Source organism: Pelobates fuscus, chromosome 10 (assembly GCF_036172605.1).
Source record: "Pelobates fuscus isolate aPelFus1 chromosome 10, aPelFus1.pri, whole genome shotgun sequence".
NCBI classification, from domain to species: Eukaryota; Metazoa; Chordata; class Amphibia; order Anura; family Pelobatidae; genus Pelobates; species Pelobates fuscus.
The window spans coordinates 41,293,819-41,306,704 of record NC_086326.1 but is presented as its reverse complement, the minus strand read 5'-3'; the positions used below and the strand labels follow the sequence as shown (position 1 = coordinate 41,306,704).

At 44.1% G+C, this 12,886-nt stretch overlaps 2 protein-coding genes across 3 annotated transcripts in view; both read right to left on the bottom strand.

The window, feature by feature from the left end:
- RRP12 (ribosomal RNA processing 12 homolog) overlaps positions 1-11,739 on the bottom strand; it is a 49,216-nt gene extending 37,477 nt beyond the window's left edge. For both annotated transcript variants that reach the window (XM_063434973.1, XM_063434974.1), the window contains exons 1-7: positions 11,541-11,739; positions 10,312-10,544; positions 7,638-7,721; positions 6,748-6,824; positions 5,532-5,637; positions 5,199-5,315; positions 106-244 (exon numbers count right to left, since the gene is read on the bottom strand). In XM_063434973.1, coding sequence (XP_063291043.1) covers positions 106-244; positions 5,199-5,315; positions 5,532-5,637; positions 6,748-6,824; positions 7,638-7,721; positions 10,312-10,544; positions 11,541-11,679 — 895 coding nt within the window. In that variant the 5' untranslated portion in view covers positions 11,680-11,739. The remainder of the gene's footprint in view (positions 1-105; positions 245-5,198; positions 5,316-5,531; positions 5,638-6,747; positions 6,825-7,637; positions 7,722-10,311; positions 10,545-11,540) is intronic.
- LOC134575555 (tumor necrosis factor receptor superfamily member 1A-like) overlaps positions 1-12,886 on the bottom strand; it is a 486,416-nt gene that overhangs the window by 346,866 nt on the left and 126,664 nt on the right. The gene's annotated exons all lie outside the window — the stretch shown is intronic.

Below are 12,886 nucleotides of genomic sequence, written 5' to 3'. Positions count from 1 at the left end.
CTTCGCGATTTAGCAGATCATATCCACAGTGCGCATCTGCTGCGATTAACCCGAACACCTCACATAACATTCAGGTAACGCAAACAATGTATCAGGTACACTTACCTCCAGACTTTTCAATTTCTTGGATGCAGAATTTAGCGGTGGATGGAGCCGCAGGGTGGTAGCTTGGTGCGGATTCTGAAAACATGAACTCACTGCCTTTTAGGACAGAGCAGATACCGAGTTGGGCAGCCTTCCTGATCTGAAGATAAAAAAAATCAAATACCTAGTTGGATTTCATTATTTTTACATTGCCCAAAAACATTATCCTTGGTGTAAGGTGAAGATTTTTTATTTTTTTTTAGGAGATAAAAGCCAGTCAGCAATCCCCACTGCAGGCTATTTATATAAACCACCTCAACGTTATTTAATAAACACCGAATATAAGAAAAATAAATGTAAATGGCAAAACTGCAGGAATAAAATCCAAGCTTTTTTTCAGATTAGCTATATTATTATCAACTTAGCAAATTAGATTTAATTAGCTGGAATATGGTATTGATTGAAAAACCCTGCATGTGATTTCGGAAATCCAACTGGCTGTGGAACAGCTTACAAAGCTGAACACATGGACTTCCAGATCTGAAATAGATCGTAAAGAGTGATAATTTATCAGCTGAAGGAGGGGGGAAAATACATAGTGTGAAACATCACAGCACCTGCAATATTGCCAACCACAAATACCAGGAAGGACAGTATGAATAGAGATTTATTTTCCTGGAAATACGAATGTTCCTTGTATATCAGTCTTGAGGAGTTGCCAATAGACTCTACATTTTCACTCTCTGCCTGTATGGCAATGACATACCAGCAAAATTTTAAGGAAATCGAAAAAAAAAAATGAGACAAACTTTCCAGGTATCCATTTGCAAGGAAATCGGTTTATCAATATGTACATACAATTCTAATCATATCCTACACCATTTACAAGTTATTCACAATGAAGTTATGGGAACAAACAATTTCTTTGACATTAATGATTACCCCTTTGACCTCTTAAGGACCAAACTTCTGGAATAAAAGGGAATCATGACATGTCAGACATGTCATGTGTCCTTAAGGGGTTAAAGTCTAGGGCACATCTATGATGAGGAGGAGAGAGGAGCTTACTTATGATCTTTCTCCCCTTGTCTAGGAGATGACCAGACTATTTATTGCAGGATGTCTAAGTCCTGCACAGTGACTTAGTTTGGTGAGAACTTTTGACTAATGGGCAGGTGTCTACAGAGCTGTATAAGGCCATTGCCCTCCTCTACAGTTCAAAGTCGTTCACGATGACTACAGATTATCAGCTGTGCAGCCATTGTTACAATAAGCTGTGGTTTTCAAACAGCACCAAGATCGGCATAGTTAGTATGGAATCCATGGGAAACTCACTAGAGTTGAATTTCCACTATGGAAATGTTAAGCCCCAATATACACTGATGAGCCACAGCCAAAAAAAAAAAAAAAAAAAACTGCCTAATTTCATGTAGGTCCCACTTGTGCGGTCAGAACAGCTTTGAAGCTTTTGAACTCGGTCATGTTCCTCAAACCATTCCTGAGCAATTTTTGCAGTGTGCCAGGGTGCATTATTCTGCTAAAAGAAGCCACTGCTATCAGGGAACACCATTGCCATGAAGGGGTGTACATGTTCTGCAAAAATATCTAGGAAGGTGGCATGCATCAAAGTAACATCCACATAAATGCCAGGACCCAAGGTTTTCCAGCAGGACATTGCCCAGAGCTTAACACTGTCTCCACCATCCTGCCTTCTTCCCATAGTGCATCATGCTGCCATCACTCCCCCAGGTAAACGAATCACATGCACCCAGTCATCCACATGATCTAAAAGAAAATGTGAATAATCAAATCAGGCAACCTTCTACTATTGTTCCATGGTCCAGTTCTGACGCTTACTGCACCATGGGCTATGCAGCCTCATACGAAGATAACCGCAATGCACTGGGTCTTCTGACACCTTTCCTTCATGGGGAGCATTAGGTTCTTCAGCAATTTGAGCTACATTAGTTTTTCTGTGTGACTGTACCAGACGGCTAGTCTTCGCTCCTTATATGCATCAATGAGCCTTGTCGTTACTTGTACGATTTTTGGTGGATAATAACCACAGAATGCCAAGTACACCCCACAAGACTTGTCATTTTTTTAGAAGCTATGACCCAGTCTTCTAGCCATCATGATTTGGCCAATGTCAAAGTCACTCAGATCTTTTCGCTTGACCATTTTTCCTGCTTGCAACACATGAAATTCATTAACTGACTGTTCATTAGCTGCCTAATATACTGTACCCTTTGACGGGTGCCATTGTAACAATATAATTGATGTTATTCACTTCATCTCTTGGTGGTTTTAAAGTTGTGACTGATGAGTGTACATACATATAAGCATATGTAACGTTGTTTTAACACATGGTTGATTTGGATTGGTCACTGATGCATTCCTCCTCCTACATTAGTGATGTCCAACTTTGGCACACCAGATGTTTTTGCACTAAATTTCCCATGATGTCCTTAAGACTCATCGGAAATGTTCTTCAGAAACTTGTGTAGTGCCAAGCCAATAACTCATTGATCTAGACCAGGTATAGGCAACCTTCAGCACTTCAGATGTTTTGGACTACACCTCCCATGATGCTTTGCCAGCATTATGGGTGTAAGAGTATTATGGGGGATGTAATCCCAACGTCTGGAGTGCCGAAGGTTGCCTACCCCTGATTTAGACCCTCTTTTCAGCATGAATCGTAAACACCATATCTGAAACACTTACAAACATAGAAACTGAACAGCCAATCACAGAGCAAGCCAGATAGGCTGTACCAGCATGCTGTTAATATATATTTTTACAAGAGCCAAGAAAACATTGGAAATGTATTAAGACAGGATATGGAAAAAAAAAAAAAAAAAGTAAAATAAATACAAATAAACGATTATAGGGGGCGGGGCCGGGACGCCGGGTCGCCATTAACATGGGCTCCTGAACAATGCTGCTAAAAAGGCACTAAACCAATCGCCCAAGTATACAATACTACGCCACCTATGAAGGGAGAACGGTGCCAGCTTACCCCAGATACCTGCTTAATGCCCGCCGCAAGCCAGGCAAGTTGAGAGGGCCGGGACCGGCCTACACGTGGCAGAGCGCCAGAACACCAGCGGCCATTACAGGCAGCACGGCAATGCGGAGCAGAGACATCCCGCGACAGAGTGAGATACCGGGGCACGGCCCTGCCCCCCCCCCCCCCTCCACTGACCGGCGGGGGATATCCCGGCGCCCTGGTGGCGGCGCGGATCGCAGCGGGAGTACCCGCGCGGTTCGAATGCCGACCGCCTGCACTGGCACCGGCTGCATGTAACTCAGCCAGCCAGCAACATCGGAGGTGCACGCAGAGGGGCTGAAACACCCGCCCGAGGAAGCACCCGGATTGGGAGCAAAAGGGCTTGGACTCACACAGAGGTAACCCCATTACCGGCGAGAACACTCCCTAAAGGCATCACCACAAAATCAGAGGGGTAAGACCGGAGAGCGATCACTATGGAGGACCGTACTGGACGGCCTATGCGGACTCGGGCACTGCTGAGCGCTGGATGGAACCCCCGTGATGACTGCCCGCCCGCTGGAGGAGTGGATGCTCTAACGCCTGGGTATGTGGGGCCCCCAGAGGGCCATGTCCCCGAGGCCGTGAGCCCGGTGGGGCGGGCCTGCACGGCCCCTCCGGCGGACCGGTGGCCGGGGGGGTGCGCACCGGCTCTACGACAGCGGCCGGCACCGGGTGAGACAGTGGGCAACACGCTCCTCTGAGTCCGGGATCTTGGGTGGTGTTGGGGAGGTGCAGGGAGCGAGGGGCCCGTGGACTCTAGGTGTGGGAGTCGAATGGATAGCCCCTGCTCCCGAGTGCCCACAGGGCTACCGAGGACCCTGGAGACGGACTGGGGTTGTTGCGGGGAAGACAGACAGAGGCTCGGCACCCCAGGAACGACAAGGCAGTTGTGCAATGAGTGGCCCTCAGTGCACTAATCTCAAGGACAGACCAGCCCTGCAATCGTTGACAGCGATGACAGTTCTCAATTTATTTTGTCTGTTTCCCTATGGGTTTGCGTTCTAGGTTTCTGTATTTTTGACTATTTCTTAATGTCTGCATCTATCCTGCAAGTTGTTTTATCCGCCTCTGCACAGGCGACAATCTGCATTTACCAGCCAGCAAACATTTATTACTGCCTACGTATACAGTCAGGCCGTTGCATAGGGTGACGACTATTAATACGCTTGTACCTAGGCATAGAATTGACCGTGCTCATTGAGACACATATATATGTTAATAGCCCTGTCGATTATACATCCAATTTCAGGCATGCCTAATCTGTGAGTAACTAGCCGCTGCTGTAATGCTAATAGATAGGATTTATTACTGCATTAAGACACTTAACGGATGTGATACTTCTGCCACATACGATTACTGTACCACATGTTTAAGCGGATATATAAGCTTCTATACCATGCATATAGTGTTTTTTTTGGGGGGGGGGGGGGGTTTCCTTATTAGCTTTCTTTAAATTTTCTTTTTTATTAAGGCATATATATGTTTAAGCACACAAAACGCGGTTATGGGATACATCACCATGAAGCTTAACGCCCACAGGCAGCTAGCGTAACATGGTACACCTGTTCATTATGTGCAGTCTGTGTTGACATAGTCGCCTCTGCGCAGGTGATAATCTGAATTAACCCCTTTAAATCGATACTTTAGCCTTTTATTTAACTATGTAAAAGGCTACCCATGCGGAAAACGCCATTGCACGCAGAGTTAGACATAGGGATGGCTCAGATGACTAAACAGCCTGCACAATGCATAATTATGCCTGTTAAATGCCCTTGTTAAACCAAATCTTGCAAACTCTATATACGTCCAATTTACTTTATTGCTTGTCTCATCTGATTTATATGCCTCTGCGCAGGCAACCAAATGTTATTTTTAGCAATTCAAAAAAAGTCTGCCTACGCCTCTTTGCGACTCTAATAAACATATTCAAAACAAATAAACGATTATATAGGTGCTGTACATAACAAATTTGTTTACGGATCACAGAAGCACTTTAACAAACTGCTGACCAAGTAAAATGACAATGTGCCCGGTGGGAATTTCGGAAATAAGTTAAACTCACTTTAGGTTTTGCGTGGACAGTGAAGCTGAGTACTCCGTGATACACCTGCAGAGTTGATGGGTAGCTCCATGCAGAAAGCTCCTGCTTGCGTAGCAGGACAGACAGGCAAGACACTATCTGGAGAGAGCAAGAAAGAAAATATTGAAATAATTTTGTTTTAACCAGTTTGAATCAGTTTGGAATTTTCTTCTATTGGAAAAATGTCAAGCAATACATGTAAGCCATACACTTAAAACTGTATCTAATGGTTCATTGGGCAGATCATGGTCCTGGTCTAAGAAATGGGCAGCATACAGCGCAACACAAGACAGTATTACAGTCAATGACACATACCCAGCGGCCCACAGAGCTGCCTCCAGAATTGGCTTGCGTGGCCAGGATATCCATTAATGCCTTAGAGGTGTCTGAAAACTTCTTGATCAATACCGGGCCAGGAACCCTAATAGACAGGAAATAAAAACAGCAGCAGTGTGAGCACCACTAGGTTGATAGGATAAGAAGTTCGGAAATTCAATGGCAAAAGGTGCAAAAAATAACAGACAAAGACACATTTCTATACTAATAAACCTTGTAGAAGAAAAAAAAAGAAAAAAAAAAAAAAAAGGAGTTTTCACTTCCTTGCAAATCTTTCAATTGTGCCTTGAGAAATTGACCTGAGTTTCACATCGTAGATACTGCGGTCTACTCTTTCAGGTCAAGTTATGCTGGTATATTTCTAGCTATCCTGGAGGTCAAATGGAATCAACAAGAATTGAAATACTTGATTTGACAGCCATGGGAACATGTAGGTAGCCTTCAGGTCTATGGTTTCTCTTTGCAGAATGCGAGTGACTGGCGGTAGTTTTTATACAAACCTCTTAGCATAGGATGAAAAATATGCCTGGTTTCTCTGTAGAGATGAGGCGAGAATATACTCCCTTAATTCTACTAGGGCCAGAATTCTGTCTAATAGGTCTTTCTGAAAATAATTAATTTCTAAGTAGAAGAAGTGAGGTTTTAGCTTTTCTGAGACTATAATATAATTCACCAGCTTTACTATCAGCAGAATCCAAGGTATCCCCTGTTTGTTCCCAGTTTTGATGGAAGCCTTAATTTATGATGATATTCTGGAGAAGCTATATCACATTAAAAAAGGCATGTGCCCATATGGGAGGGAATGTGAGACATGGAGGATCGTTAGTGACTCCCACACTGCAGCAAGGTGGGTGAAGCATACCCCATTTGGCATTTAAAAGGCCTCTTCATGTCCAGAACTGCTTGTGATCTTTTGAAAATACATCAAATTCCAGCTATACATTGTGCTAGCAGATTTGTTGGCAAATGTATACATAGGGAGAAAACCTTATTTAAAAACAGTTATTTTCCCCACCTGTTAATTAATTATTTGGCATGTACTCTATGTCAAAGTTTTGACTGACAAGGGAGAGCAAACAATATCTCCAAAAGGAAGTCCTTCAGCTCTCAACAGCACAGCAACCACAGCCCATCCTGACCCATTGGTGGTCTCTTGAGAAGCCCAGATACAAATAAATAAAATATCATGGCTTACCTCCTGAGAACCAGGTGAAGCAGATAAGCAACAGCAGCCAAGGATTCTGGGGTGTCCACTGCTTCTAGAGTAGTCATCTAAATGTGAAAACACACCATGAGATCAAAAACGCTGACTAGCCACATGAATGTTTTAACAACAGAGAATGCAGTGCAAGTAAATAACACCCAAATCCCCAGTAGGACCATCTAAAATTAATAAGGAAAGATGCACCATAAATGTTGTATCATTTCTGCTAGTGTGTAGAAGCTATGTCTTTTAAACCAAGACCCTACAGAAAATAGGCAACGCAACTCCAACAGGAAGAGAACAAAACAGATCCAATACTATGGATACTGGTGGTCTTCCATCAACTAAAGAAAAATCCTTATCCCTTACCTAGATCTGTGTCCAGCATACAGTAACACTGCCAGCTATCACGCAAACATACAGTATATATTATCGTCCACATCTTGATTGTACTTAACAGTTTGTTTGCCAGTAGCGACAGCCTGTAAATACTTATTTGCAATTGGTTGATGCTATGATTATTTTGATGTCCTGAATTTGTTTATTTAAGGGCTTCCATGTACTATGCTCGGCCCATTTAATGCCATTTATTTTAATGCCATGTATTCAATGAATCACATAGTATCAGGACTCAGAATTTCCTATTGTGATTGCAAATTTAGTTCTTCAAGTACAAAATTCACCCCTAGTTGTGTGTGTCATGGAACCTCCAGTCTTGCACAGAGGTATAACTTCTAAGGACTGGCTAGTAGTATAGGTTTTGAAATTTTAAGTCCTGACAGCATTATTTAAAGGTTTCAAATAAACCGCCTACATGAAAAAGTTTTATTGAGTTTAAATAAGTATGAGAAAAAAAAAATGTTACATAGACATTCACTTACCAGAGCAGCAAAATATTCAGTTTCTGTCTCCTTCCCTCCCTGAGACCGGATCACTTCTGTAACAGCAGCCAGCACGGCACAGATCTGAAAAACAATCAGAAAACTAAATATTTTAACCAACTCAATGCCAGTCAGCTATCAAATTGATTTGTTTGGTAGTGTTAGAGTGACTGTCTGCATGTTTGAGTGTGACAGTCACACACACACACAGTGTCAAGGGCAGGCTGTCCGCCCGTGACCGTGCGTGTGTTTGTGTGTCTGCCTGTAAACATGCGTGTGTGTATCTCTCTGCCTGCCTGAGTGCACTGGGACTGTTCATGTGGCTGTATTTGACAGTATATGTCCATTACTGTGTGCATATGACACTGCAAAAATACGCATCTGCATTCACACATGGGCATACATGCATTTTTAATTTTCAATCTGAATTAATAATCATCACAAATATCACACACAGCCAGAACCATGAGTATCTCAATGAGTGCATAATCCTTTGATTATTACCGTATATACTCGAGTATAAGCCGAGGCCCCTAATTTTACCCCAAAAAACTGAGAAAACTTATTGACTCGAGTATAAGACTAGGGTGGGAAATGCAGCAGCTGCTGGTAAATTTCTAAATAAAATTAGATCCTAAAAAAATTATATTAATTGAATATTTATTTACAGTGTGTGTGTATGAGAATGCAGTGTGTGTGTATGAGAATGCAGTGTGTGTGTATGAGAATGCAGTGTGTGTGTATGAGTGCAGTGTGTGTGTGAGTGCAGTGTGTGTGTGTGAGTGCAGTGTGTGTGTGTGAGTGCAGTGTGTGTGTGTGAGTGCAGTGTGTGTGTGTGAGTGCGTGCAGTGTGTGTGTGTGAGTGCAGTGTGTGTGTGTGTGTGAGTGCAGTGTGTGTGTGTGTGTGAGTGCAGTGTGTGTGTGTGTGTGAGTGCAGTGTGTGTGTGTGTGTGTGAGTGCAGTGTGTGTGTGTGTGTGTGAGTGCAGTGTGTGTGTGTGTGTGTGTGAGTGCAGTGTGTGTGTGTGTGTGTGTGAGTGCAGTGTGTGTGTGTGTGTGTGAGTGCAGTGTGTGTGTGTGTGAGTGCGTGCAGTGTGTGTGTGTGTGAGTGCAGTGTGTGTGTGTGTGAGTGCAGTGTGTGTGTGTGTGTGTGTGTGTGTGTGCAGTGTGTGTGTGTGTGTGTGCAGTGTGTGTGTGTGTGTGTGCAGTGTGTGTGTGTGTGTGCAGTGTGTGTGTGTGAGTGCAGTGTGTGTGTGAGTGCAGTGTGTGTGTGTGAGTGCAGTGTGTGTGTGTGAGTGCAGTGTGTGTGTGTGAGTGCAGTGTGTGTGTGTGAGTGCAGTGTGTGTGTGTGAGTGCAGTGTGTGTGTGTGAGTGCAGTGTGTGTGTGTGAGTGCAGTGTGTGTGTGTGAGTGCAGTGTGTGTGTGTGAGTGCAGTGTGTGTGTGAGTGCAGTGTGTGTGTGTGAGTGCAGTGTGTGTGTGTGAGTGCAGTGTGTGTGTGTGAGTGCAGTGTGTGTGTGTGAGTGCAGTGTGTGTGTGTGAGTGCAGTGTGTGTGTGTGAGTGCAGTGTGTGTGTGTGAGTGCAGTGTGTGTGTGAGTGCAGTGTGTGTGTGTGAGTGCAGTGTGTGTGTGTGAGTGCAGTGTGTGTGTGTGAGTGCAGTGTGTGTGTGTGAGTGCAGTGTGTGTGTGTGTGAGTGCAGTGTGTGTGTGTGAGTGCAGTGTGTGTGTATGAGTGCAGTGTGTGTGTATGAGTGCAGTGTGTGTGTATGAGTGCAGTGTGTGTGTATGAGTGCAGTGTGTGTGTATGAGTGCAGTGTGTGTGTATGAGTGCAGTGTGTGTATATGAATGCAGTGTGTGTATGTGTGTGTAATGCAGAGTGTGATGCAGAGCCTTGGTGGGGGGTGGGCATTTTTATTTTTTAATTATTATTTTAATTTTTTTTTGTTTCATTACATTTTTTTATTATTATTATTTTTTATTTTATTATTTTTATTTTATTATTTTTTTTTTTATTATTTTTTTATTATTATTAATATATATATATAAACATTTTTTGTCCCCCCTCCCTGCTTGCTAGCTGGCCAGGGAGGGGGGCTCTCCTTCCCTGGTGGTCCAGTGGATGGGCACTGTGTAGGAGGGGGCTGTGGGGGCTGCAAAGAGATGTTACTTACCTTTCCTGCAGCTCCTGTCAGCTCTCTCCTCCTCCGCCGGTCCGTTCAGCACCTCGGTCAGCTCCCAGTGTAAATCTCGCGAGAGCCGCGGCTCTCGCGAGATTTACACTGTGAGCTGACAGAAGAGCTGAACGGACCGGCGGAGGAGGAGAGAGCTGACAGGAGCTGCAGGAAAGGTAAGTAACATCTCTCTGCAGCCCCCCACAGCCCCCATTGTCTGTATTATGGCAATGCAAATTGCCATAATACAGACTCTGACTCAAGTATAAGCCGAGTTGGGGTTTTTCAGCACAAAAAATGTGCTGAAAAACTCGGCTTATACTCGAGTATATACGGTACATTACGATTTATGTATGTGTCTGTATTTCTTATAAGGCGTTAGTAGTCGTTTAACCTCCAGTTTATTAGTAAAACTGATTTACTGTGTCACAAAATGATGCAAGTCTAAAACGTGTCACCAACATGAAAAGTTTGGAAAGCACTGTTCTAGAGATCAGGCAACTTACCTCTTTGTGAGCCGCTGAGTTGGACTCCCAGTATCGTTGTACTTTGCCAAATGTAAGATTAGTGCAGTCAGATAATCCACTTAGGAAAGAAACTCCAGATTTCTCAGTTATCGCCATCTCATTCTCATCTTCCATGTATTCTTGTGTGCCCCCGGGTTTTTGGGGCATTGGCAGTGACCCTGACTGGAGATCATTGTGAAGTTTCAGAGCATCTACCGTCAAGTCACTTTTTCCTGAAATTGATACACAATGAGGTAATGAATGAAATGTAAAGACAGTGTAGGTATTACATGTAAAGGAAAGCTAACAATTGTAAGCAGACTAGTACTTAGATACCAATAAGTTTAGCATAGTAATCATTTTTTATTAGTGGCAATTTTTTCACTGAAATTCCAGCTAGTGACCTCAATGCTGTACTCTTGTACAGGTTTAGGTAAGTAATTTTACTTTTACCTGCCCCAACCCCAGGACCACCAGTGGCAATGTCATCTTCATGAGCTCCATTACACTTGAAGCAGCACTGTCACTGTTTGGGGACTTTGACGATCTTACAAAATCAACAGCGGTGACATTGCTCCTCATGGCCCAGTGACTGGGGGGAGGCAGGTAAAGGTGAGTTTATTTACCTGAACCTGTCCCGTGCATGTGTTGCCATCTTGATCTAGCAGGGTCCTCTTCTGCGCATGCACAAGAGTACAGTATTAAGGTCTATGGGGGATGCCACAAGATTGCATGAACCTCCATAAATACAGCCTAATCCCTGCAGCCGTCACTAATGACAGCAGCAGGGATTGACTCTTAGATGAGTCAAAGAAAGTCAGGCGGAGGAAAAATACAGTGACAAAGAATTTCCTACTTTGTCTCTGTATATCTCTTGACTCCTTCAATGATTCTAAGTAAATTTGTATCATTTTATATAGGTCATCTTGTGCATAAACCTCCCCAGTCACAGTTTCACTTTAAGCGTTTTGCAGCCAGGACTACCTGGAGTGTCGCAGGGTAGTTATCAGTCGCTTATCACATCAATCTCACAATTTACTTGTTATTCACTAAAGTGCGAAACGTTGGGATTTTAAAGATATAGTCGAACTTTTAGAACAAAATAGCCGATACTGAAACAATCCCCAAGCCCATTATATCCCCAGTTCGGCTACTTTGGTCTAATACGTGAAACTTTTAACTCCCAGCATTCCCCATTCACCTACCTACCCACCCAGATGTGGACCTACCTGAGGGGCGGCTGAAGAAGCGGCTCCTGGCGGCCTCTCGGTGTCTTCGAGCCTCGGGGTTGGACTGGCTGCTGTGTCCTTTCTTCCACCGTTTCACTTTACCGGCCGCACCGGAGCGAAGCTTCCCTGATTTCCCCATTCCCGGAGCCGCTGGACAGACACGCTGCACCCACGTGTGGCCTCAAACACACTGACGCAACTTCCGCCCCCAGCAGGGCGACAATCCGACTCTATGGTATAGCAGTCGAACCTGGCAGAGCGCACTGCCACCTGGTGTTCGCCTGTCATACACTGATTAGTCACTTTAACAAGGGATGTAAATGGATGTAAGTCAATGTTAGATTGCAGTTTGTAGAGGGAGAAGCTATGAGAGAGGGGAATATCCCACAAAGGTCCCTGTAGATGCACTGTTTAGTGGGGTCCTCAAGATCCGCCCCCCCCAGATGTTGCTGAACTACAACTCCCATGATTCTTTGAATTACATAGATAGCCAGAGAATCATGGGAGTTGTAGTTCAGCAACATCTGGGGGGCGGAGTTTGAGGGCCCCTGGTTAAGTGGGTCTGTTTGCAGCTATAGACAGATCAGCCAGGAGCCTCTGGTTCTGCTCCTGCAGGAGTTTATAGGGTAAATTAATAAATGTATCCACTAGTATCAGGTCAACTCTTCCTATGGGATGAGTATGTTTTATGTTGTCTGTTATTTTTCTCAGAAATGTACAATTAGCCCCATAAACGGTTTAGTGAGTTGGGTTTTGTGCACTGATTAACAGGTCGTGGCCCAGGACCTGTGACTGGTGTCTTTCACGCTAGGGGTGAGAACACTCATTCCAGAAAACACACAAAAGTAATACAAATTGAGAGTTCTGACCGCCTGGAGCCCTGTTGCCGGTATTCTGGGACTCGTGCATAGGGTGTTAAACATATTTGCAGATCCGCCATCAGAGCAGGCCTAAAGTGATGGGCTCCCAGGTAACGCCTGGGAAAACGCAACAACAGAATAGAAAAACAAGAGTCCTGGAATTGGGGTCAGGAAGCAATGATATCCAAAGCATCAGAGGCTATGGGTACTGTAACCAATCTTGTATGATCGTAGTCAATATGTAGGTTATGGAAGGCAGGGAAGGTTTGCAGTTCAGAAAATGTGACAGGGGTCAATTAACGGTAAATAGTACAAGATCAGGAGGTATGAGTAATGAGAAAAGGACTACAGGATAGTCCAACAGGACAGCTGTGGCGGGCTGGTATTTACGTACAGGGGCACCAAAATATCCAGGCTTGGTAACGAACCTGCTGGGATTACCCTGTAAATTGTTGCCCCGTCTAGGCGAAACGGTCAGAACTGCCC